The sequence below is a fragment of the Prunus avium genome, chromosome 3, assembly GCF_965620075.1.
Source record: "Prunus avium chromosome 3, drPruAviu1.hap1.1, whole genome shotgun sequence".
Taxonomy (NCBI): Eukaryota; Viridiplantae; Streptophyta; class Magnoliopsida; order Rosales; family Rosaceae; genus Prunus; species Prunus avium.
Genome location: NC_142286.1, coordinates 2294834 through 2320011, shown reverse-complemented (window position 1 = coordinate 2320011; position 25178 = coordinate 2294834). Strand labels below are relative to the sequence as shown.

At 36.3% G+C, this 25178-nt stretch overlaps 4 protein-coding genes across 5 annotated transcripts; 3 read left to right on the top strand and 1 right to left on the bottom strand.

Moving 5' to 3' along the window:
- Window positions 1–1179: 1179 nt before the first annotated feature.
- PME2 (pectin methylesterase 2) lies at window positions 1180–5412 on the bottom strand. The gene is made up of 3 exons (XM_088250359.1): window positions 4635–5412; window positions 4104–4539; window positions 1180–2036 (listed from the first exon to the last, which is right to left on the bottom strand). The coding sequence occupies exons 1-3, from the start codon at window positions 5268–5270 to the stop codon at window positions 1345–1347; spliced, it is 1764 nt and encodes a 587-aa protein (XP_088106485.1). The 5' UTR covers window positions 5271–5412; the 3' UTR covers window positions 1180–1344.
- A 4049-nt stretch (window positions 5413–9461) lies between these two features.
- PUM23 (pumilio 23) lies at window positions 9462–15579 on the top strand. 2 transcript variants are annotated; one of them, XM_021964241.2, is made up of 11 exons: window positions 9462–9570; window positions 9825–10103; window positions 10200–10563; window positions 10876–11178; window positions 11879–12046; window positions 12622–12765; window positions 13007–13126; window positions 13373–13558; window positions 14000–14148; window positions 14290–14472; window positions 14759–15579. In XM_021964241.2, the coding sequence occupies exons 2-11, from the start codon at window positions 9889–9891 to the stop codon at window positions 15186–15188; spliced, it is 2262 nt and encodes a 753-aa protein (XP_021819933.2). In that variant the 5' UTR covers window positions 9462–9570; window positions 9825–9888; the 3' UTR covers window positions 15189–15579. The 2 variants fall into 2 exon arrangements, with proteins under 2 accessions (XP_021819933.2, XP_021819934.2); XM_021964242.2 differs by having other exon boundaries at window positions 9472–9570; window positions 9910–10103.
- Window positions 15580–17983: 2404 nt separating this feature from the next.
- Window positions 17984–22200, top strand: LOC110761641 (ubiquitin-conjugating enzyme E2 34). The gene is made up of 10 exons (XM_021964176.2): window positions 17984–18147; window positions 18588–18711; window positions 19226–19280; window positions 20229–20267; window positions 20397–20460; window positions 20604–20665; window positions 20774–20813; window positions 20976–21003; window positions 21358–21449; window positions 21677–22200. The coding sequence occupies exons 2-10, from the start codon at window positions 18655–18657 to the stop codon at window positions 21939–21941; spliced, it is 702 nt and encodes a 233-aa protein (XP_021819868.1). The 5' UTR covers window positions 17984–18147; window positions 18588–18654; the 3' UTR covers window positions 21942–22200.
- A 1085-nt stretch (window positions 22201–23285) lies between these two features.
- Window positions 23286–25101, top strand: LOC110761642 (uncharacterized). Its single transcript, XM_021964177.2, has 3 exons — window positions 23286–23572; window positions 23698–23784; window positions 24166–25101. The coding sequence occupies exons 1-3, from the start codon at window positions 23570–23572 to the stop codon at window positions 24565–24567; spliced, it is 492 nt and encodes a 163-aa protein (XP_021819869.1). The 5' UTR covers window positions 23286–23569; the 3' UTR covers window positions 24568–25101.
- The last annotated feature ends 77 nt before the right edge of the window (window positions 25102–25178 follow it).

Below are 25178 nucleotides of genomic sequence, written 5' to 3'. Positions count from 1 at the left end.
GAGCATCACGCACTAAGATACACCGACCAATACAACCCTAGACTTGTGACAAAGAACTCGACTCGCAAAACCTCTTCCAACGTTGAGAAGAGATATACCATTAATTAAGCCGAACAAACAAAAATTTAAAATATGCTTGCCAAATGCCAATAAGTTCAGACTTTTACAAAAATGACAAATTGGATGCTTGGCAATTATTTCTCCCCATGTAGTAAGTTGGACAATGAAATGGACAAGGTGGCCAGAGCAAATGCTTGAGTTTGGAGCAATATGCAGGTTCTACAAACCCTTCCAAAAACCTTCAGATACTATGTGACGTGAAAGGTTGGGATTCTAATTCTAAAAACAGCAGTATTTATCCCCCTTTTGTTTTTGCACCAAGTCCATGTGCAAGCCCATTCCTCATACATCTGCCAGCTTAAAAGCCTTGAAAATGAGAGATGTCTCTACCTTGTCAAGTTTCCAACATAGGAGGGTCTACCACCTACCAAAGCATAGATCCTCCAAAGTCTGAACACTCTAGCCTCTGGCTCATCAAATTCACAATGTGAGACCAAAAGTCCAGCCCATGAGCAACTCAAATGGGCCTAATGAGGCACCATGGGACTGCATAGCCCAAATGGTTTGTTTGGACTGAAATGTACTACATGTTAGCCGATTTGGTTCGATTTTTACCACAATAAAAATTAACCGTCCCGAATAAATTCGAATTGTAATGATTTGGTTCAGTTGCGATCTTGAGCTTTTATAAACCAGGCCTAAATTAAGCATGACGGGTCACGTGTATATTTATTCTTATATTAGTTTATTTTACACTTGTAGTCCTCTTATTGACTAATAATTAAATAAAAATAATAATTTTAAAGTTTGATGAAATTTTGAATTTATTGATCTTTCGATATATTAGCTATTAAATTTTAGGATGGTTTGTGTAGTAGAATGAAAAATATGCAGTAGGTTATGGAATCATTTGATTGTTATTGGACTAATAAAGTTAAAAACTAACCAAAAAAAAAAAAGGATTGGGCTTGTGCCCAAATTGCCCAAACCAAACCGTCCAACATTGTTTCAGTTTAGTTCAATTTCTTAAGTATTTTTTATTAAAATCAAACCAAACCAAACTATTCTATTGTAGCTGACTGTAATTTTGAAAATAATATCAATCCAATCCAAACAAAATTTAATGGCAAAATAAAAGATGCTCTTATTAATTACTAACACATGGAGTTCAAGTGATGCTACAATCAAAGGCCGGACAACACACTCAAACAACACCAGCTTAGCTAGAATTACAAGAATACAGCACCCCCCAGCTAAAAACATGCTTAATAATTAATTTAGAATCTACAAACCAAGAGAAAATGGGAAACCAGTTGAACTCAACCAGCTACCACCAGCAATGAAGCTGCCAGGTGTGAAAGTCTGAGCCTCAGTGGCACTTGTAATTACCTTAAAGCCCTTCCAGGTCACCCTATTTGAAGTCCCAGCACCAGCCCCAGTGTTAGCATACTCTCCATAAAACAATGTGTCGAGGGCAAATGTGCCACTCCACTCATGCCACCCAGCTGGGTCGATGATATCACTTATGGCAGATTGCATGATCACAGTCCTTGAATATTCCTTCCACGGCCTACCCAAGAATGTTTTGAAACTGCCCTTTACAGCCTGCAGGTCAGAAGTGGCTCCAATTCTGGATTTTTGGATCACAATGCCGGTGTTTTGGTTTGGGTCCGTTCGGCCCTGGGCTGTCACCATGTTTTTCTGGCCCGAATCGGGTTTCCTTGCATGGATGTCACAGTTTTGTAGCACCACAGCAGCATTGCCAAAGATGAAATCAACTGTTCCTGCTACTAAGCAGCCTTCGAAAAATTGGCGATTCGAGTGAACGTAGAGTGAGTCTTGGTATGCAAGAACGTCAACTCGGTAGAATGCTGAGAGATCGGACCCGACTCTTAGGGCAACGGCTTGGTGCTTTGATGGACCAGCTGTGTTTTGGAAGGTTATGTCCCGGGCTAGGAATTTTTCCCCAACCGCAGCTGCAAACATAAAGAATTATATTCGTAAACAGCCTAATCCAAACACTATTAGTATTAGATCCAAACAAAGGAATGAAACCCATGTGCTCCATTTAATCTGTGAACAGAATCTAGCAACGTGGATGATTTAATGGCTGATAATTGCTCTGGTAAATGGGGACAGCAATCATCAATGCTAAGCTAGAAAACAAGCAAACAGCCAAAACAAGTACATGGAACTGGAGCGTGCATGCATGTGTTTTCAAAGGTTCAAACAATCAAAAACAACTCTCAGCAAGAAAACTAAGAAAAAGAAAAAGAGGACAAAGACGAAGGAGAAAAAGCAAGATAATGCAAAATGATACAACTAGTTTCTACAACTACAAACATGTGCCCCATGTGAAAATAAATAAAATTTTCAGCTGGTGTCACATCCAACATCATCTGTATTTAACCAAATTCGAATAGGATTGTTACTTTTAAAAAATAACTCGATTTTTAAGTAGCGAAATTGAAAAGTAGTGTGTCAGTGGGGTATAGCTCTTCCACCTGTACACAAATGAGTAGAGGTTCGAAATCCTTAGACACCTAATAAATATTTGTGTAAACTCTTCTCCCGCTTGCTTGTACTCAAAGAAGAAATTGAAAGGTGGGGTGAAGGGCGAATTGGGTGACACATGGTGGCTTGTACTGATGTCCGCACGAAACAGAGACAGCTTAAGTGATCGGTCAAAGATTATGGCCTAAAATTGAGTGTCGGTGAGTAGCTAACCTTAGTTTGAGTTTGGAGCCTTAATTTAGGGCTTAAATTCACCATGATTGAAGGAAGCAACATTAAAATAAAAAAACAAAGTAGAAGGAAGCATCTGAGAAGGATCCTGCTACTAGTACTAGGAGGATATGCGAACAAAAAAAGGAGACAAAAAATGTTTTGGGTTAAGATTTATTTATTAAAAAGAGAGGCATGAAAAAGTCATATTAAGCACAAAAAGTTTAAAGAGAAAGGGGCCTGGGCCTAGCTGTAAACCACACCGACATTCATCAAATACAGACATAGACATGACGAGAGAGACATTTCAAATTGCAGCAATGACATATATCTGAAATTTAACAACCTATTTTAGGAGAAATTATTTTTTTATTTTTTCCTTCACTCTTTTTGTTTATGAACCTGACAAAAACATACCCAAAAAAATAAAAGAACCAAAGAATGAATGGAAACTAGCTCGACGACACGACAAAAACATCAGTCTATCTGTTTCCTCATTTTCATGAACACACAATTCTCAAGAACTACACCGAACATATTCATATCTATCAAGTTTATTTGGGGAAAGAGAGGGTACAATTTAGTCGTCTAATCTAAAAGTTAAAACCCTTTCCATAATTTTAGTGAGAGATTAGGCTTCTCCTTGCAATAATGATTAGTTTTGGTTTTGGTTTAATGACTCTGGAGGTACCCTTCAAGGTAAGGTCATATTGGACCCACCCCTGTCAGGTAAACTCCGGCCCACACTCTCTTGGCCCCACAATGTGTGTGTTTCGTAAATCAAGAACTCGCACAACAACAATAGGATTCGAATAGCTGACCTCTGAGTTCACAGTTAGCCCTAACCCGTCCTTCTGACCATTGTGATACACCCCTGGTTGGTTATACTAATTAAGGCAAAGCTGGAAGCTTCTACTTACTATGTGGGTTTCAACATGCCTCCGCCCGTGTGAGGTCACTCAAGTTAAATGCATGGACGATATACATTGGGTGATATAAGATAAGATGTCCAAATGTGATCATCCAACTCAAAATTAATGCTCGCAAACGGACGTTACATCAAGTTTTAAAATTTGTAGGTCATACAATTTTTGAGAAAATTGTATGCATTTTGAAGTGAGCAACAACAACCTTGCTAGATTTATGGTATGCAGAAAAGTGAAATTACCTATGCAAGTCCTACATGACATAACATATCATTTACGGAGCTCTATCCCAGACTCTCTCACCCACACTATACAAATATGTGTTGAAGAAATCAAGAACATAAAATAAACAAAAATAGTTAGGAACATTCAAAATTCAAAATTTTGACTTACCAACTGTGGCAGAATTGAAAGTTGTGCTGCCATCCACCACGTTTCTACTCGCAGTGATGATAGTGCTGGTCCTCCCATCTCCCAAAAACATGATGTTGGTCTTTTTCTTAGGCACATCCACATTTTCTCTATACACCCCTGCCTTTATTCTGATCACATATCTAGTGCTGCTCTTCTCTGGGGCAGCAGCCACCGCTTCTGACACCGTCTTGTAATTCCCGCTGCCGTCTGCTGCCACCACCACGTTGGGCGTTACAGTCGACGACTGCAACAGCCGCCTGTCCGCCACCGACAGCCACTCCGGCCACTCCTTCTCTTCCACCACTTCCTCCTTGAGCTTCCGGTTCACATTCATTTTGCTGGCATTTGCAATATCATTATCTGTCATGTTCCTGATCATAGCCAATGCATTGCTGCAGAGTTGTTCTACGTGTACCTGTATCATTATTAGATTAATTTAGACTATGACTTCTGCATTTTTTTATTTATTTTAAAAAACACAGAAATATTGAAGGATAGATCATGATGTACCTGCCCCTTCTCCAAAACTTTGCGAACTTTTTTATCAGCCTCGTCATGAGAGAACCCATCAAGGCAAGTCTCCTGGTTGGTAATGGCGGAGCTGATGAGAGTCTTGAGGTCATCAGCATACTGAGTCAAAGACTTATTCTTATTAGGGTACTGATGGAGATCTGCAACAGCAGCATGGAGCTCATCGAGGGTCTCATCAATGTTCTCCAAGCAGTCATGGAGAGCAACCTTCTCGCGCTTCGTGAGCTTCTTTCTGGACTTCAAAAGCTTCTTGACAGCGAAGAAATTGTGCTCCACGGCTGTGGTCGTGATGTTCAAGGACAGTTCTATGACATCTTTCAGGCTCGAAACTTTCTTGATGGCTCCGGGGGCGGCGAGGGTGGAGAAGCAGAGGTCAGGGTAGAGGGTGGAGCTGCATGATCTTTTAAGTATAGCGTGGGAGGCGGCGGAGGCCTCGCTGTCTTCGCCGGAGTTTTTGTTTTGGGACTTTACTCCGGTGACAATGCCGATTACAGCTCCAACTAGTAGGATTGCTGCGACCAGGGCTATGAAGAGTTGCTTCTTGTTTTTCTTGGAGATGGATATTTGCTTGCCTGAATCAGACATTTTGGCCAAGAAGTCTTTGATTCTGGTCATTTTGGAGAATGGGGTGATTGGGGGAGAGGAAGAGATGGGTTTGGATGGAGTTGGGAAGGGATGAGGGGGTTGTCCTTTTATATATAATGAGTGAAGTTTGAGTGGTAGCTTGCTCTGGTGTTAGAATGTGTCCTTTGCCAGTGGGATATACCTTTCACATTTACTTATGCGGGTTAGAAATCCCCAATAAATACTTGTATTAACCTTCCTCTCCAATCACTTGTACTTTAAAAATAAAAAAGTATACCTCAGTCTATTTATTTATTTTCTGATTTATTACCCTTCAATTCATAGTCAAACTCTTTCCTCTTTCATAGCCAATTTAAAAGAAAAAGAAAAAGTAACTATCAACTTGCAGAACTGAGGGGAGAAGCTTTTCACAGTCAAACTCTTTCCTCTTTCATATTTTGTCCTTTGTCATTCATCATTATTACAAAGTGGATAAAATACATTTTGTTTTGGGTCCATAGAAATAACCATAGTTTCTAGGGTTATTGCTTCTCGCTCCCTAGGAGCATTCTACTCAATAAATCTACCAGTTGGTATTTCTTGACAGAAAATTTAACTAATCAGTAATAATAATACCCATCATTGGATCTCTTGGACGCTGGTGCTTCTGTCAAATTCTGCTGGGTTTGAGATCTAGTGGCTGTTAATAAGAGAATGCCTATAAAAAGTTTGAATCTTTTGAAAAAAAGTGATTAGACATGTGTCAATGTTTTTAAAAGAATTATAAAAATACATTTTGGGTTAAAGCGGTGAGCAAAAATCTCGTTATATCTTTTTATATTTAAAGGGAGCTTTGCCTCCTGTTATCAATAATCCATGTTTAGGGATTAATAAATTTAACTTTGGAGATTCAGCTGCTAGTAGTTAAAAAAGTTTGGCAATATGTGATATCCCAACAATTACCCCATTTTGTTATCGTGCTCGTCTTGGTTGGGCAAGGTCCTGCCTAAAAGAAAGTGGTACCACAATAGATTATGATGAAATGTAAAATCTTGTGCTTCTTCCAGCTACCAGTGCTCATTGAGAAATTATAGCATACTACAGTAGTATAGTCACGTGGTACATTTTGTATACGTGTTATAATATAGATGTATGACATGGTTTATTTTCTTCATTTTTAAGGAATAATATTAATAAACATACACTTATATTATAACATGCGTATAAAATATACTATGTACTATACTATTGTAGTATTTTATAATCAACGACGCAATAATTGTTATGAAAAATTGCTTGCCTAACTTGCAACAATTAGTAAATGATCAAGTGGTGTTATTCCCACCCAATAATTTTATTTTAATTGCTGAAAAATAAAATTGGTTTAGTTGTAGGGTAAGATACGAAACTTTTCTACTGTGAATTTTTTATATATACTTTTTTTTTTTTCCTCTTTTGATTGGCATAAATTCCGCGGTAGTTGAGGACAACTAAAGCTCTCTTTATTGAGCTTTTGATGGCAAACAATGCATAAAGCTCGAAATGCTAAAGAGAAATTAGAGATGCCAATGACTAGGCCAGCCAGGGCCCTATTTGTATGCTCTTTACACACGTGATATATGCTAAAAGATAACTATGATCTAGAGTGAAGAAAATGACTGTTCATCAACCCTTTTTTGTTTTTTCCCAAAACCCAAAACTTTTTATTACTTTTATTTTATCCATGGTCTCAAAATCTAACTACAATGAAGGTCACGCTGCTTTTCATGAGCCCTCCTTCATCAGAACTATACCGATTTTGAGAAAATTTTCTTATTTCTTCACTTGTTACATTCTTCTTGCGTAACAACAATACGTCTAAATTTTGTTGATCCCATTAGCTTAATTTATCAAATGATTAATTAAAAGCCCTCTATAGCATCCGTGTTTGATCAAAGGTAAACTTCAACATTACAATAAAGGACATCAAAAGTATCAATCCCTAAAGAGCAACAAATTAACATGTTAAAGCGGACAAAAGCCGCACTAAAACAACTAGCTCACATACCCAACATAACCGAAACCCTAAAGCAACCTATGAGTCTAAACCAACCCTACCACTACAACCTGAAGAAGTGTTGTCACGGCCACACCCACCACTACATCCGTAACAGATCTAGAGAAAACATGGTTTCTAGCAATCTACATGGTTCCACAATATTCATGTTGTCCTAGCATTAAAAATTCGTGTAACTCAAATTATCACAAATTATAATCACGTCGTGTTTTGTTTTAAATGATAGCTAAGCACCCTGATCATAATTATTTTTTTTAATGTGTGAAAAAACGCATGATGTTTAAACTTAATCGTGTAGTTAACAATTTGCCAAGGGGTGTCGGCAAGGAATCAAAACTATATTTTGGTTGCAACCAGCTTAGACGACCCACACATAGTGCTGATTTTAGTTTCCCACAAAATATATATATTTGATATATGACAGTTAACATATACTCTGTCAGATGTTCCATTTGGTGGATTTTCAGATGCTGGAAGAAATCTAATATAATATCATTAAAAAACTTAGTTGCTTAATGATTTCGAGTTAATTAACAATTGTTTATTTCTAATTACAGCTACCAACCAAGGCTCTGACAAACTATAAAAAAAACTTGGTTAAAATATTATCATCTTTACAATTAAAACGATGAGACTGGGAGGACCATTCCCAGCTGTCTGTTTTAAGCTAATAGCTTCCAAGAACAGTTGTCCCCATCGATCTGTTTGTTTTTCAGTCTTTAATTTTCACAACTACAATACAAACTGAATGCCAAATCAAGTACAAATCAATTCTCAGTGGATGTTTGAAAAGTCTACACCTTCGCAGGATACACTAGACTGTAAAGCACCCAATTTGACCTGCAAGTGGAGAAAATCTATTGGACCTTAAATTATATTTTTATATAAATTAATCATTAGTTTTTAAACTCATAACTTTTTTTGTAATACAAGCGATAAGAGAGAAGAATCGAACCTATAATAATCGGTACACGGGTAAATACTCTTAATCAAATAAGTTACAAACCCCTTGCTCAAGTGATATAATTTGTGTAGACTTGTAACATCATATAGGTACAGAGATGACAAGAAAGACAATGAGGCATGAGAGAAAGAGAAAATGAGATGGCAGAGACTCATGTACTACATGCATCTCGTCCCACTCAACCATACATATCTAACTTTAATTTTTATTTATTTATAATAAATATAAGCGATATTGAAAGAGCGGAGAATCGAGTCTAGAACCTTAAATGTAAATGCCTTTGATCACTTGAGTTACAAGTACTTGAGTTACAAGTGGCTCGCTCTTCCGGTTAGTTAATTATATATAACAATCCTCACTAACAATGTAATCTCCAACCAAATCACACATACTTTTTAGCAAAGGGCCAAGAGCCAAAGAGATGAGGCTTTAATCTTATCTGTCTCCACAGAATTGTGACGTTAGAGAGAGCTGAGAAGAAACTTCGTTGAAAAGAAAGACCCAAAGAGTCTGTCAGAGAGTGAACAAACCCGTGCAATGTTCCAGTATTCAAAGCACAACCAGAGCATCTTTTCAAAGAATTATAAAGAAAAATATTAAGAATATATATATATAAAAATGAATAATACCGTAATATAACAACACAGTATTATTTTTTAATTATATCTTAAAGAACACTTGCATGTGATGTTATTGAGTACAGAAACAAAAACAACAACACATGTTATTGTTCTCTCTACTTTCATGCTAACCATTTAGGATTTCGATAATACATCTTTTTGATAAATAAAAAACACATATTATTATTTTGTTGGGCAGCTAATGATACTCTTTAACTTCTTTTTTTTTTTTTTCCATCTATTAGACCATGTTTTATTATTATTTTTGAAAAGTATTTGATTCTTGTTTAGGAGGAATTTATTGCAGACGTGAGTTAGGTCAGTCAACCCGCCTCGTTTCGAATCTCCTCCTTTTAGATTACAGTAGTAATAACATTGACTGAAAAGGAAGAAAAATCACAATTTTAGTAAGTTGTGTTGTAGAGGGCCAATGTCCATGAGTCTGGTCCGATCTTGTTGTGTCATGTTTAGGTTTAGGCCCAGTGAGAAAATTGAACCGATTAAAAAAAGAAGTTCGGTTATTTTCCTATGTGGTCTCAATACCGTCGGGTCGGGTTGAGAAATTTCGTTCAAAACCCTTAAACCCTTAACGATCGAAACGCAGCCGTTTAGAGCGAAGGCAAATTGCAAACAACGTTTTGGTGCAAATTCTAGTTAGGTTTGTGAACAAAGAGAGAGTACCAGACTAGCGGCAACTCCACAGAAGCAAAAGTAAGCTTCATCTTTTCCCATTTTTCATTTATAAAAATAAATTACTGGTTTCGTAGTAATAATATATCTGTTCTTCTGAATTGAATTGCACTTGCTATTTTCCTAATTTCTAGGTTTTCAAACAATAATATTATTGGAAGAAATACTGTTAGCTACTTTTGTTATTGATTTCATTTGTTTATTAAATTTTCAGCATGCTGGCTGTTTACGTTCTCTGACTTAATTTCTTTGTTGTTTGTTTGGGTTATTGGTAGTTATTCTGTTTTATACTAGGAAGCTGTTGAAATTTGTGTGTGAGTGGTGCTGGGAGGGTTGCTTATGGTTTCTTTTGGGTCTAAGGCATTGCCATTGAGACGACTTGTAGGCATAATGGGTGATGAGGATAATTCACACAAACGGAGTAGAAAGAAAATGGGTATGAGCCGAAAGCCTGACAAACAAAGTAATTCCTTTGATGCCAATGTCAACAAAAATGGATCCGGGCGGGGCTCACAACGTCAAAGCGATTGGGAAACACAAAGAGCAGTTGTTAGGTATTACATGATAAGTTTTTTCAATGACGGGTTTTGAGAAAGATGGTTACTTTGTGAATTGTTTGGCATTTTAATGTTTTTGAGTACTTGTTGTAGGAAACAGGTTGATCCCGAAACCACAAAGTACTTTTCGGAAATTGCTAACCTTATTGAGAGTAATGGGGTTGATATGGAGGAGCGGTCGGTTGTATGTGGTAATGCCCTGGAGGAAGCTAGGGGGAAAGAATTTGAACTTGCAACCGATTATTACTTAAGCCACACTATGCAGACTCTTCTTGAGGGCTGTGACGTTAACTCTCTTTGTTCTTTCCTTCGAAGCTGCGCAAAGGACTTCCCTTCTATTGCAATGGACCGTTCTGGTTCTCATGTAGCTGAGACTGCAATCAAGTCTTTATCGCAGCATCTTCAGGACAACGATGTCTATTCTGTTATTGAAGACACTCTAAATGCAATATGCAAGGTATTAAGTGTTTGATGTTCTTAATTACAAGAAGTGATTTTGGGTCAATATCTTCAGCATTTGGTCAGTTGTTGCCTGTTCTATCTCTGGAATTTTAAAACCAGAAGATATCCAGATAATTTGATTATAATAAGCTAGCGGTTATGAATGTTAAATGTTCAATTAAGTGATGTAAAAACTTCCAGTTTCTTTTTTTCTTTCATTTTAAGAAATTTAAAACAGTTGAAACAGAAAGGTAGTAGGGGCATATGTAAACTATGATCTTCTTTTTTCCCTTCAATTCATAATATAATATATTTTGTTTCTTGTCAGGTGATTGTAAAGAATCCTGGTGATCTGATGTGCGATTGCTATGGATCTCATGTTCTACGAAGTCTTCTTTCTCTTTTTAAAGGAGTACCATTGGATTCTTCTGAGTTTAACCGGAGAAAGTCTTCTTCAGTCCTTGCAGAGCGGTTGAATTTCAAGGCATCTCGAGCAGACACAGATATTTCACCACAGGCTGTACAGGGATTCCCAGGTTTACTTGACTTTCTTGTTTCAGGGATGTCAAAGTGTATCCAGAACAACATTAAGACCATGCAAGTTGATCAGTACAGCAGTTTGGTTCTGCAGGCAAGTTCTAATATTCTATCATACTATTTTTTTCTACACCTAGGAGTTGCTTTTCTTTTTGAATGTCAATTGAGAACTGATAAGTTATTCATTACCAAATGTATAAAAAAAAAAGTAAAGTGAAAAAAGAAGAAGTTAATATAGAGTTGACAACATGGTATTAATAGCATCTTAATAAGTAAAATATACAACCTGGTTAATAGCATCCTAATTCGTAATATAGTGTTGACAACTCCATAAGTCAGTTTTCATATATGGTCCAGATCTCCATTTGTGATACTTGATTAGCATCTGATGAGTCTTAAGACAATCCACCAGAGTATACTTCTCAAAATTTGTGACAAATTTAATATACCCAATTCTAAGTGTGGAAGTCTATTTTGTGGTCAGTGGGTTCTTTCCCCTTTATTTGTTCATCTATGAAAAGGGGAGGGAGCAAATTTTCCTTTCATTTAAGCATTTGTGGTATAGTTTTTTTTTTTTTTTTTTGAGGTGAGAGGTTACTCCTTCATGGATGAAATTGGTCAAGTATAATAATTTGATCATCTAAAACTTGATCTTTTGGATGCCTAGGATTTCTACAGAATCAAGTTCTTTTCATAGTCTTATTTTTTGTTTTTCTTTTTCGTTTGCAATATACGTGCATGGTCTGTGTCCATGTTGAATTGTATTATAACAATTTTTTTTTTTTGCCCGGCAGAGTGCTTTGAAATTGTTAGCAGGAGATGAAGAAAAGCTGTTGCAAATAATTCCCATTCTTATTGGATGTACCAGGGAAGAAATTTTAGAAGGAGATTCCATTAAAACGACTAAAGCGAGAAATATTTTATATCTTATGAAAGAAACAGCATTTAGCCATTTAATGGAGGTAAACACTTTCTTCATAAAGTTTGCATGAACAATGCTTATTCCTGCGTGAAATTTTACAAAAGGGCAAGTTGCCATGTTCTTCTATTAATTGTGTGCTTAATCCAGGCATGCCTTTATAAATTGTCAATTTGATATCAAATTGGTGTCATAAATGGCATGACGGAAATCAATCTTGATAATCATTTTCTGAAAACTACTAACTGATTTCATCCCAATATTCCGATGTGACGAAATTTGTGTAGTTTTATATAGCCTTTACTACAATCATAACTTGTTTGAGCTTATACGTTAGTGAGATGGTTATGCTACATTAACAATTAAACTTCCTTTAGTCAATTGTGGGATCAAAATAATCTTTTCGTACCTGCAGCTGTAACTATGCAGTTCTAACGGGTAACACAGCTTCTGCCTCCCCCAAAATTTAAAAATAAAACAAAAAACAAGATATAGCTGGCCAAATCTGCAGAATGTGAAGGACTGATGACAAGACATCTATTTATCTTCTGCTATCCTTTTCTCCTTGATTGTAGTTTGGTTTATCTTCATTTTAGTTATATGTTCTGAACATTGCAGGTTGCTTTGGAAGTGGCTCCTGAAGTCTTGTACAATGAAATGTTCACAAAAGTTTTTAGAAACTCATTATTTGAGCTTTCATCTCATCATTGTGGAAACTTTGTCATTCAAGCACTAATTTCTCATGCAGGGAGTCAAGATCAGGTATGTTTTGTGACAATGCTGCTTTTTGACACTTTATACCCCTCATCATGCTCCACCGCACCCTGTAATTCTTTTCGATTAGCATTTCCATTATGCGGAGTTAATATAAATGTTAACTTCAAATTAGCCTATTCCATTTACTTTTCTGTACTGCTCTCCTATTTTAGCTACTTTGGCATATCTCCATGCAAAAGGTGGTCTTCAATCTGTCATAACACCTTATTGCCAATTTGTCCATTAGATGGAGGTGATCTGGGAGGAGCTTGGTTCGAAATTTAAGGATCTGCTTAAAATGGGAAAATCAGGAGTCATTGCTTCGCTGATTGCTGCAAGTCAGAGGCTTCATATTTATGAACATAAGGTCAGAAAAGAATTTGTGTTATCGTTCATAATTTCTTTAATTTCACCTCGGTATTTGTGTATTTTAAATTTAACATATTCTGCCAAATTGTGGTTCCCCCCCCAACAATCAGTTCAATTACAGTTTTACTGATAAATAAATTAGATGGATCATGGATGGTATTTACTTGTTAACAAGACTTTGTTCTGGTTGTGAGTCCTGATACTCATTCTGATCGTAGTTATGTTTCCATTACATGTTTGACAGTGTTGTGAGGCCCTTGCTACGGCTATACATTCAAGTAATGAATCTTCGACATGCATTGTTCCCCGGATACTGTTTCTTGACAGCTATTTCTACTGTGAAGATAAGTCTAATTGGAATTGGCCAAGCGGTGCTAAAATGCACGTAATGGGTTCTTTGATTCTGCAAGGAGTTTTTCGATTTCAAAATGTATGGAACCTTTCTCGTAGTTGTACTCAAATCAGAGCCCCCAACTATCATATTGGGTGTTTCTATATATAGTTATATAGTTTTAGCATATTGTGATGCTTCTTAAAATATTGAAATAAATACTTGTAGCATTTCCACTGTTGCACTTTCGCTCTCTCCATTTCCATTTAAAAGAAAATCACCCCCCACCCCCACCCCCTTTGTATGTCATCTTTTCTCTCTATGTAATATTCTGTTTCCATTGATGGAATATCTATTTTCAGTTTTGCCTTTTTAGAGAAAATCTATTGAGTTTGGTCACTGCAATTATAAATTCATATTTTCTTGTTAGGACATTCAGGAAATAAAATAATGCAATTAGGATTGAAGCTCGTTCACTTAATTGGTTCTTGCATTGCAATCTTGTATTTGTTTCTACTGATTTACTGTTTCACTTCACAGGAATTTATACAGCCTTTCATTACAAGTATTACATCCCTCAATGCTGATAATATCCTCGAAGCTGCTAAAGATTCTGGAGGTGCTCGTGTTATTGAAGCTTTTCTAAGTTCAGATGCTTCTGCAAAACTGAAGCGCCGACTAATCATGAAGTATGCTGTGTAACTTAATTGGTAGATTGTATGCTTACATAGCCTGTGTATCTATCAGGATGCCCATATATTTGCTTTTGTCTTATGGTTCTAGGCAATTAAAACATTTTTTAATTGGATCTTCTGTTGCATACTTTGAAGGCTTCGTGGACATTTTGGAGAGCTTTCATTGCAATCATCTGGTTCCTTTACTGTTGAAAAGTGTTTTACTGTGGGTAACATCTCACTGAGAGAGGCCATAGTATCTGAGTTGTTAACTGTGCAAAGTGAGCTTTGGAATACGAAGCAAGGTCCTCATCTCATGAGGAAATTAGATGTTGATGGGTAAGCTGTTGGCCATGTTCTATTTCAGAATATCAAGATTTTTATGTGCTTCATTGTTAGTCAGGATGTGTGTCAATCGTTTTTCTTTGTTAAGGAAAGCTTGCTCTTGTATCTTAAATAATTCACCGAAGTAATTAGCACATAGCTGGCTATCTTCTGTCGCTCAATTGTGCACAAACTTCTTTGAAGAAACCATAAATTTATCATTTCGGATACTTAGTTTTAGCATTATTTGTTAGGAGTTGAATCTTTGCAGTTTATGTACTTAACCTTGTGTAAATGACAGGTTTGCTGCTAGACCTGATCAATGGAGGTCCAGGCAAGAATCAAAACAATCAACTTTCAATGAATTCTATTCTACATTTGGCTCTAGTGAGACCAAGCCGTCAAAGAACAGCAGCTTTCTTTCTGATGATTCTAAGAAGACATCACAACCGAATAAAATAAACCAAATGCGGGAAGAAATCGCACATCTCCAGGCATCTCCTGCGCCATTTTTGAGTACAACAGGCTTCAAACGCAAACCAAATAAACCAGAAAAGAGCAGCAAGAAGTTTGCAAGAAATTCGGCCGATGAGGATGTTCCTAAAGTGAAGAAGAATAAGTCGAAGAATATAGTCACAGATGAGGGGACATCCCAATCCATGGATAAGGCAGAGAAGAAACGGCACAGAGAGGATGTTTTGCAAAAATCCCCTAAGAAGTTGAAAAGATGAGGATGTGGATCATCTGCTTCAATCTCATGTTTTGTAACCTTCTCCAGCGCCGCAGAGGGTATAAACCCAGTTGGAGAGGGAGAGATACCAGCCTGGAAGAAGCGCTCCCAAAAAGAAGAAAAAAAATGCTGGTTGGATATAACTATTTAATTGCTCTTAGTCTTGAGATGTTTGAATTGGTAGCATAGGCTAACTGAATTGGAGAATTTCATGTGTGAGAGCAAAGTTCTTAGTTCTGTTTTGTTCTTGTTCCTGTTTTTCAAGTTGAGGTTTTTAAGTCATAGCCTTCTGTAACGGAATGATACTGTTCTGTATGTATCAAGAAAATTATAGATAAATTTACTTTCAAAAGCCTTGAATGAATGAAAACTAACGCTGCCGAGTTTCCCCATGTTTGGTTCTGTACTTCCTCTCTTTCGGACATCTATGAAGGAGGAGTTGGATTTGGCGGTGCCCTTTGGAAGGACAAGCCAACCTGCTTTTACAAGGGTTCTTCCTTGCCGTGGTGTTTATGATGTGATTACACAAATGGTGCAAAAATAGGTGAAAAATAGGCGCTTAAGATGTAAAAACCGTTGTGTAATTATCATAGATGTGTTAGTCGTTGATTTCTACCTAATTTTCTGGTGCGAAAACAGGTGAAAAAATAAACCAAATTTGGATCTGATATCAGTGGAATCATGTGCTGAACTCTCAGTTACATAATGCAACTCTGAGCTGTATGCTTTGGCCACAACGGTGAGGTATATATTTCAATAAAGGGTCACGTGATCAGGCACGTGATAACAATGTTAATAGTATGATATTATCAGTGACTTTGCAGTGGTTTCAAACCAAAATTGAGGAGAAAACATTTGATCTTGATCTTGGTTCTCAATCCTTTTGTTATTGTAACAGAAACATGTTATTCTTCTATATATACATCACAAAAAGACTACAAATTTACACTCAAAATCAGAGCTAACAAAACCTTAGCTAGGTAGCAAAACTGCAGTTGCATTACAAGTGGTCTAAAAATGAACGAGAGAGAAAGCTAGCTAGCTAGATACCCCTTGTTGTTCTGTAGTTCCACTTTCAGCCACCTTATGGAGGATTGGACCTGGAAAAAGAAAGCAAGGCAACTGAGGTCAATTATGGGAAATCTTCAAGTGGTGGAGAGAGAGGGAGAGAGAGAGAGAGAGAGAGAGAGAGAGAGAGGCATGAAAGAGCTTGGAAGTATACTTTACTTGTTCTGTGTGGGATTTGAAGTGCTGGGTGGTATTCTTCTAAAGCTTGAGCCAACTTGCTTATACGGGTTCTTCTTCTTTGCCTTCAAATCTTCAAGACCTTGTGATGAAGATGCAGAAGCTGCTTTTTTCGATGCAGAAGCAGAAGCGGAAGTTAATGGACGAGCTTGTGCTGCTGCAATATCAGGCCATGTTGAGAGCACCATGGAAAGAGCAAGAGCCAGAGCAGCTAGAACTCTAGACCAAGTCTTCATATTCATCTGCTCAGTGAGTGTGAATAAGATAGATAAACTTGAAGCCTATGATTAGATATGAAATGAAATGATGGTCTAGTCTTTGATTTATATACCAAAATTTATGTTTCAAAAAAAAAAGAAAGGGAAAAATCCCAATTGGGATCTGATATCAGTGGGATCATGTGCTCAACTTTGACTGTTACATGCTGCAACTCTGACCTGCAGATTTTGGAGAAGAAAATGATGATGTGTCATGTATCCACCTTATATTTTTATATTTTTATTTGCAATTTTCTGCAATTGGGGTCATGTGATGAGGCATGTGATTTTATATTAATAGTAGTAATGTTGTTTTTGGGAAGCTAAAAGGGTTGTTTATTATAATTTTATTAGTGATTAGGCAGTGGTACTTGTTTACTGGGACAGTGTTGGATCTAGAAATATGATAACAGCTGCTGATGACTGAAACTAGTTGGCTTGGCACTTTTTTTGTACTCTTTTGAGGAAGCTCTTGGATCTTGTGGTATTGCCTTTTTATTTTTATGTTTGCGTTGTCATTTTCTTTTTCTCCATAATTTTCTTGATCAGCAAGTAATAATAAGGATATACAGAGAGACTGTTTCCATTTACCAATGATTAAAAGAACTGAAGAAAGAAGATAGAGATTTCCTGATGGAGAGGAACAGAGGGAAGTCTTCCACTTCTGGAAAGAAAGCTCAACAGGTCACAATGTACGTCATGGCAAATCGAGAATTGGGCGGGCTGTATCTCACCCTAATTCTTTTTATTTTTTATATAAAACTTTAACCCACATGATCATTTGATGTGGGCGGGAGATAGAAATGAGTAAGAAATATGTTACATGCAAGTTTTACTCAACCTTACTTTATCTCCTCCGGCCATATTAAAAACATAAATATGCCGACATGTTGGATTATGACTAGCAACCGTCATTGTAACGCAAAAAAAAGATTTTCCAATAAAACTTAAATTTAAAAATTTAAGATATATTGAGTGAAAATTAGATATAATGTTTTTGTGGTGTGTATTGAACACATGTGTAAATCCCATTATATGATTGTACTTGATTTATCATTTATGTATTATTGCCTTTTTTTTCTTTGGAATTTTATTTCCGGAATATATAGGAGTTCTATTTTTTTAGAAGAGGCCCAAAAAAAAAAAAAGTGAGCGCATCTCATCTAGGTTGACTAAACTACCCTTAAAAAGCAACCGACCTCATTCGCAGAAGGGAGAATCAGGGGTATAACGGTCATTTGAAGTTGACCGGATCAGTTGTGGTCCTATGAAAGAAGGGTAGGAAGCTGAGACTGTCGGGGGGGACTGACTTAACAAATAACGCCTTTGAAAACATCGTTAAATTGGAAATCGCTGAATACGACGTCGTCCTTCTGCTTTCAGCTGCAATTGTCTTCGTAAACGCATACATGTGCGATCGAGGTCTCTTGCTTATCCCCCAAACGCCGATCTCATCAGGTTTTGCTCCAAATTCAATTTTTTCTCGTTCCGATCTACGTTCCTGCATAACAGTTCTATATGTATTTTTTTTGTGAATTTTTAGTTTTTAAATGTTGAGTTTTATTGCGTGGTTGAATTCGTAAGGCTTAAAGTTTGGTGCTTGACGTTAGGAATTTATGATTAGGTTTGTTGTTAATATAGTTTAATTAAACAGATAAATGAAGAGGGTGAAATGTAGAGATTGCAATTGGAGTTGGCAATTTTTTATATTGGGATTTTCTATGCTAAAACCCTAAATTCTAATTGAACGGTAAATTGACAACTTGTTGATTATACTAAATTTACATTTATTTTTGTCCAGTAAATGGTTTAATTTAATACATTCTCACTTTGATCTGTAAAGTTGATTGCTTCATAAGAGTCTAACTTTGTGTGTTATTTTCTTCTATGTTTATCAGAGAACTGGTAATAACATTTGAAACCAAAGAAGTTCAGTATTATATTATTCGCTACATTTTTTGTGAAATGGCGGAGAAAGCATGTGTCAAGCGCCTCCAGAAGGAATATAGAGCACTCTGCAAAGTATGACTTCTTTTGTTCATCTCAACTTGTTTTCAAATCTCTGTTATAATCAGTTCATATCATTTAGATCCTAATTATGTTCTTTGTGATTAAATTTGCTTGCTTGACCAGTGTATATATTCTGATGTTTCACTGCAATATCAGTATATGGTTCTCATATATACTTTTAGTGTAATCTTTTGGTCTTGTTACATTCATAAATTGGACAGTTAAATCTCTCCTTTTGTTTTCTTTCAGTTAGTTTCTTGATCGCATCATGGTATGGAGTTTGGCTCCTCTCCATGTTTTGTGTAATTTTTGAGTTGTTGAACAGATTGATTGCTATTATTTTTCTCATAGGTCTGGAACTATAGCTGATATATGTGCGAGTGCTATTGTTTTTCTCGTAGGTTTGGAACTATAGCCGATATATGTGCATTAGTTTAAGAATTGATGTCTCCTTTTGACTACCCTGGAACTTTATTATGTTTTATCCTTCTGGATGTTGCTAATAGTGCTATATGCTGATGTACAGGAACCAGTTTCTCATATTGTGGCCCGTCCTTCGCCAAATGATATTCTCGAGTGGCGTAAGTTTATTCGCAACTGACTTCCTTTAAATTCAAATAGGATTTTTCTTGGTGTATTTGTAATTTGTTTCAATTAAAAAACGCTATATGAAAATTTGAGTTTCGAGTGACATTTTGGCTCTCTTTATATCAGCAAGACAAAGAGTTGTGGTTCCAATATTTAGTGAGTAAATAAGGTGAATTTCATTTGCTCATATGTGCCTAAAACTTTGAGCAAGATGTGGCATAAGAATCACATTTTGCAAAATCAGTTAAGGCATTGTTACAGCATTGACCAGCATTGTTAAAAAATTATGACGCTTGAAGTGCAACTGAAATTTCCTCTATCTCCTGCCTTCTTGAAATTTCAGTCCAGTACAGTGGAAATGGGATTTGTCAAACTTCATTATAATTTATGCCGGGTTTGAGCATTTTTGGTATTTTCCCTATTAACTAACATTAAATGCCACTTCTAGGGTTGGTTTATGTTAATTTAAGGATTTTAGTGAAATGAGGATGAAGTCACGGGACAAGGGTTCAAAACTTTTAAATTCCGAAAGGTGTTGGTTCAACATTGTGAAGTAAGGGAATTATGATAAGGCCTTTTGTAGGTTAGACACTCCATACTAGTTCTCAAGAACAGTTTTGTTTTGTTTTTTCCCAGAAAAAAAAAAGTTGTCAAACATGGTTTTCACAATGTAGGGTATATTATCTTTTTGTTGATATGTCAAGCCTGTCAGTTGACTATCATCACGAGAGGTTAATGTGCGACCATACTTCTAGTCACATTGGAAGTGCAGAATCTAAAGCAAACACACGATAAATCTGTTTTTTGTGTAATTCATCCTTCCCATAATCCTTCTTCTATAGTATTTCTAAGTGTGTAGGTACAGTTATCTTCGTCATATTGTAATTTATTTCATTTTGTTTGGGTATTTTAATCTTTACTCTTTATATCACATGCTTCAGACTACGTGTTGGAGGGAAGTGAAGGAACACCTTTTGCAGGTTTGTCTTATGTTACACCCCACCTTTTTCTGTATTTGGTGTATGATATTCGGTACTTTACATAAATTAGTCATTTGGTTTGATATCAAAGCTTAGCTTTTTTGTTTTTTTTTGCTCTACGCATTATAGGTGGATATTACTATGGAAAGATCAAGTTTCCTCCAGAATATCCATATAAACCACCAGGAATCAGGTATGTACTTTTTGTATGTCAAAATTATGAAGAAAATTTATTTTTTAATGTTTATGAGAAATTCTGTGTTTCTGAGCATGCAATTGTTTTATGTGTGCATTCACGTTGTTGATTCTAAATTACACTTTACTTCCTGTCTGTAGTATGACTACTCCCAATGGAAGATTCATGACTCAGAAGAAAATTTGTTTGTCTATGAGTGATTGTAAGTTTTATGGAGTTTTTTTTTGAAATAGAATGTTTCTTTTTTTGTGCGAGTGTGCTTTTTTGTTTTTAAATAACTAACTTCATGTCTACCTATGCTTCTTTGCAGTCCATCCTGAAAGTTGGAATCCAATGTGGTCTGTGTCAAGGTTAGACACATCTGGGTTTAGAAGGAGCTTTTTATTTATTTATTTAATTATATTTTATGTTAATTATATTTGTGTGCTTTCTCTTGTTAGTGAGTTGCTATTGTTTATATTATACTTGTGGTAAGTTGTAATTCCACTAACATCTGTTCTTCACAAATGCAGCATACTTACGGGGCTTCTTTCATTTATGGTGAGTTGATTGTGCCTCTTTCGCATGCTAATTTGTTTTTGCCTTAGTTCCATTTGCTTAACGAAAATTATAACTTACTGATGCGATCCTAGTAGAGTTTAATCTGTTTGGATGGTACTCAAAGTATAGGTAGCTGTATTTTTAAATATAAACAAACCTTGATGATTTATGTCCCTTCTCCTGCATATTTCAGTAGTTCAGCCAATCTTTTTCTGTTGTAACTTGTTCTTATTTTTTAACAGATAATACTTTCTTATGTAGATTTAATAGTTATCTTGGTTGGGAATTTCACATCCTTTTGTTGGCAGATCTTTGAAGCATCTTTAATGTTTCAATTTCTCTTTTCTAATGCAGATGGACAACAGTCCCACTACCGGCAGTGTGAACACTACTACTGCTGAGAAGCAACGTTTGGCAAAGGCTTCTCTTGCGTTTAACTCTAAAAAGTAAGTCTGTTGGACCTGCTACAGTTTGTTTCATATTCTCTATCTTTTGATGATATAAGCCACACAAGGGCAAAAGTAAAATATGTTCATACATGATTGTGGTTGAGCGTCCCATGCTTCTTGTTCTGACCCTAGTGTGGGTTCTCCACTTTTGAGCTTGTTTCTGGGGTTCTGTGTGACAAGTTTGAATCTGTATTGTACTGTCTAACAATTTTCTATGGAAACAGTCCAACATTCCGGAAAATGTTTCCCGAGTATGTGGAGAAGCATAACCAGCAGCAGCTTATTACAGAGCGGGTGTCATCTGAGTCATCTCAAGAAAATTCCAGGCCTTTGTTGGAAAAGGTTGATGACTCAACAGGAGGTATGAAAAGACTAGATGCCTTGAAGGAGGCGAGGAAAAACAAAAAGCAGTCATTCCCAACCTGGATGATGTTGTTGCTAATTTCCGTCTTTGGTGTTGTAATGGCGCTGCCTCTACTTCAACTTTAGTATCTTACAGCCCTAGTAGAAAATTTATTGGGGTCCCGTGGACATAAAACGTTTTGCAAGTCGAGTGGACTTGTTCCAAATACTCCTTTAGGTTTATCTTGTATCTAATATAATTTTGTATAGGAGGTTGATACTAAGGTCAGTTGAATCGCTTGGCTGATGTTTTTCCTTCTATGTCAATGTTTGGTCGTTGTTTGTCAATGTTCAAACATGACATGCTTGTGATGTTATTTCAACTTTAGTGGAGTTTCTGTTTCAACTTTGGCTTGGTACTCTCTCTCTCTCTCTCTCTCTCACATATAAAGTAGTGATCTGAAAGCTCATTTCAGGGTTTTGACTAAACCGAAAACTCGTTTTTGTCCCTGGCTATTCATTTTCTAGATTATCTTTTCCTCGTTTCAGCTACTAAACTATTCTTCACTAATAAGGTTGAGAAGTGTAAAACGATGGAATTAGAACAATCCATTCCATGATTGCAACATGTATGAGATGACGTAGAGCAAGGGTGATGACTTTGGTTAAAAGTTTGTTACTTGGATTGTATAAAAGCTAAACCCCACAAAATCCTTTAACTTTGATTCTCATGTTTCATGAAAGATGTTACCATTTATCAATTCAAAAGTATAATTTTACACCTGACCTGAGGTAGGCTTCAAAATCATCGTATTAATGGCATGTTTACTGATTCGTAATCAGAATCAAAATAAGAAGTTGGATTTTGACTTTTCTCAATTCAATTTCTCCTCACCTGATTATATATTAGTAAACATGCATGGAAAATGTTGTAGGACACTACACTCAAACTCAAAGCCACATTCAACAGTGACAGTCACATTTGATTGTAATTTGCTGCAGACTGTCAATAGCTTTTTAGTTTATAATATAATTAAATGGCTTGATCCAAATAAGCTAAGGTTGCTTGCCTCTGGCCTGCTTCATAGGAGCAGTATACTGAAGCAAGTTACTTTTTCTATCTTTCTTTCTTACTATTTTTTAATATTTGGTTTGTTTTGTGGACAAATAGCACTGAAGCAGGCAGCTCCTTGCTGCACGCCATAAATGGAGGGAGGTTTACTCAAAAACTTTTCCCAGAGAAATCCTCAAAGCCCCCGAAACATGCTCCGCATTTGTCGCAATCCTACATGACCCAGTCCCAATGACAAAAGGTATCTTTCTTCTTTTCGTGTGGGGTTGTTTAATCCACTGTAAAGGTCATAAAACAGTGATTAATTAATAATATTAATTAATGTTTGCCTTAAGTGATAATGCGTTTGGTTTTCAAGTGCTTAATTAGAATCTGATACGTTTGCCTCATCAAGTGAGCTGCTGCTTTAAGTATGTTGCTCATGTTGTGTGTCACTTTTGGTTCATATTGATGCTTGCTTGCTTGCTGTATATATCTTGTCCTGCTTTCTTAAGCATTATGGAAAGAGAGAGAAACTTAACACTGCCATTTCAACTACCATTTCTGATTTGATTTCCCATCACCAATATGGCCTTTAAGTAGTAATTTCATTTGGGTTTTCTACAAGGGTGGTTGGCTCTCTGCCTTTCTGATAAATGCTTTGAAGAACAATGGACCACTTTAAGTTTCAGAGCTTTCTGGTTGTTTTGGTCTTCTTCAACTGATGGTAGAGCCAGATGAGAATTTCATTTCATTTCATTTCATTTCATTTCATTTCATGGTCTTTATCAATTATAAGTCATCAATTGCAAACTTTCCTAGATTGTTATCCTTGTTCCTCTTTTTATTTAGGCAACTATGAAGAAATCTCCTGTGCACCCAAAGTATGACATGGAACATGAAGGCAATGGATTTGATCCTCAGGCTGACTTTTATCAGGTTAGATGATCTGATGTTTGTAATGGATTTCCCCCATTGCCACCTTCATACCCCCATTATGAATAAAAAAACTACTTTGTTGAACGAGAAAAAACCACTATGATAACAACGTATGTATCAATTCAATTTTATTTATTAACTAAAAATCTAGACTATTAAAAAAATTGAATACATGTCAAAACTACATGTCCAAGACATGATCATCATTATAGAACTTCCTCAGCCTCTACTTTATTTTTTTAGCTATTGCATTGTACAGGGTTAGATATCAAATCTGAGTTTGTCATTTTTTGGCCTGAAAAGAAAAGTTTGTTATTCAATGTCACATTGCACATTCTCTTTGCTAATTTTATCTGGTTTTAACTTTTTAAATATGGTCAGTTTCTGGAAGAAGCAAAACACTATGCAGTTGAGGCAGACTTCCAGAAATCATCAGGCTATCCAGAAGAAGGTGGAGAAAGAAGATTGGGCCAAGAGAAGAAGAAGAAATCATGGAAAAAGTTTCTATTTCCATGGTTGAAAGGAGATAAAATGAACAAAACTAGCATAAAACCAGAAACCATATCTCATGTTTCTAATACAAGGCGGACAAATGTTTCTGGTCCAGTGTATGGCACCGGCAAGGTTATGGATGGTAGGCACCGGCGTCCAACATCTGGGCCTATCGCCAGTCTTTTCAACCCCACAAAGAGATCAGACAATGCAATACCCTATGTGTGTCTTGACAACAATGGCAGCCCTCAAGTTGTTAAAACCTATGGGCCCGTTTATCTGGTGAGATAGAATGTCATGAAGAAGTTGGCTATAGAGAATTGAATCTTAACCTTTCTGCATCATGGAAGAAGTTCAACAAAATCATGAAACCATATGGTGGTAAGTTTTAGTGGCAAGAACAAGAAACTTTAATATGACAATTTTGCTGAAGTGCCGTGAACTTATGGACTACAATGAATGGGCTGTCATGGAAATGTAGTTGGATCATCAAATGGAAGAAACTTGGGAATTTTCTACATCTTGGTTGAATTTGAATCATCCAAGCATATGGAAAAAGCTGCAAATCCTTTAGGTGTTATGTTATTGTGTTTTGTCTAAAACAAAAGTTCGAATCCTTGGCAGCCAAGTCAATTTAGCCTTGTATTGATTTCCTTTCTTGTGGTTTGTCAGTAATCAAAGGAAGCAATTATCTGTGTAGCAAAAATTGCATATGCCCTTGATTATCCATCAAACCAAACTTAGAGCATATTCAAATTGTTCTGGACAGTGTTTTTGATGTTTTATTTTCATTCAAACTTCAAATATATCTTCATAATTTCTCTATTCATGTGTCATGCTGAGCAGTTGAAAAGAAGTAATTTTTGGCCAATCAGCAGGAAGCCTATTTTAAGTAAAAAGAA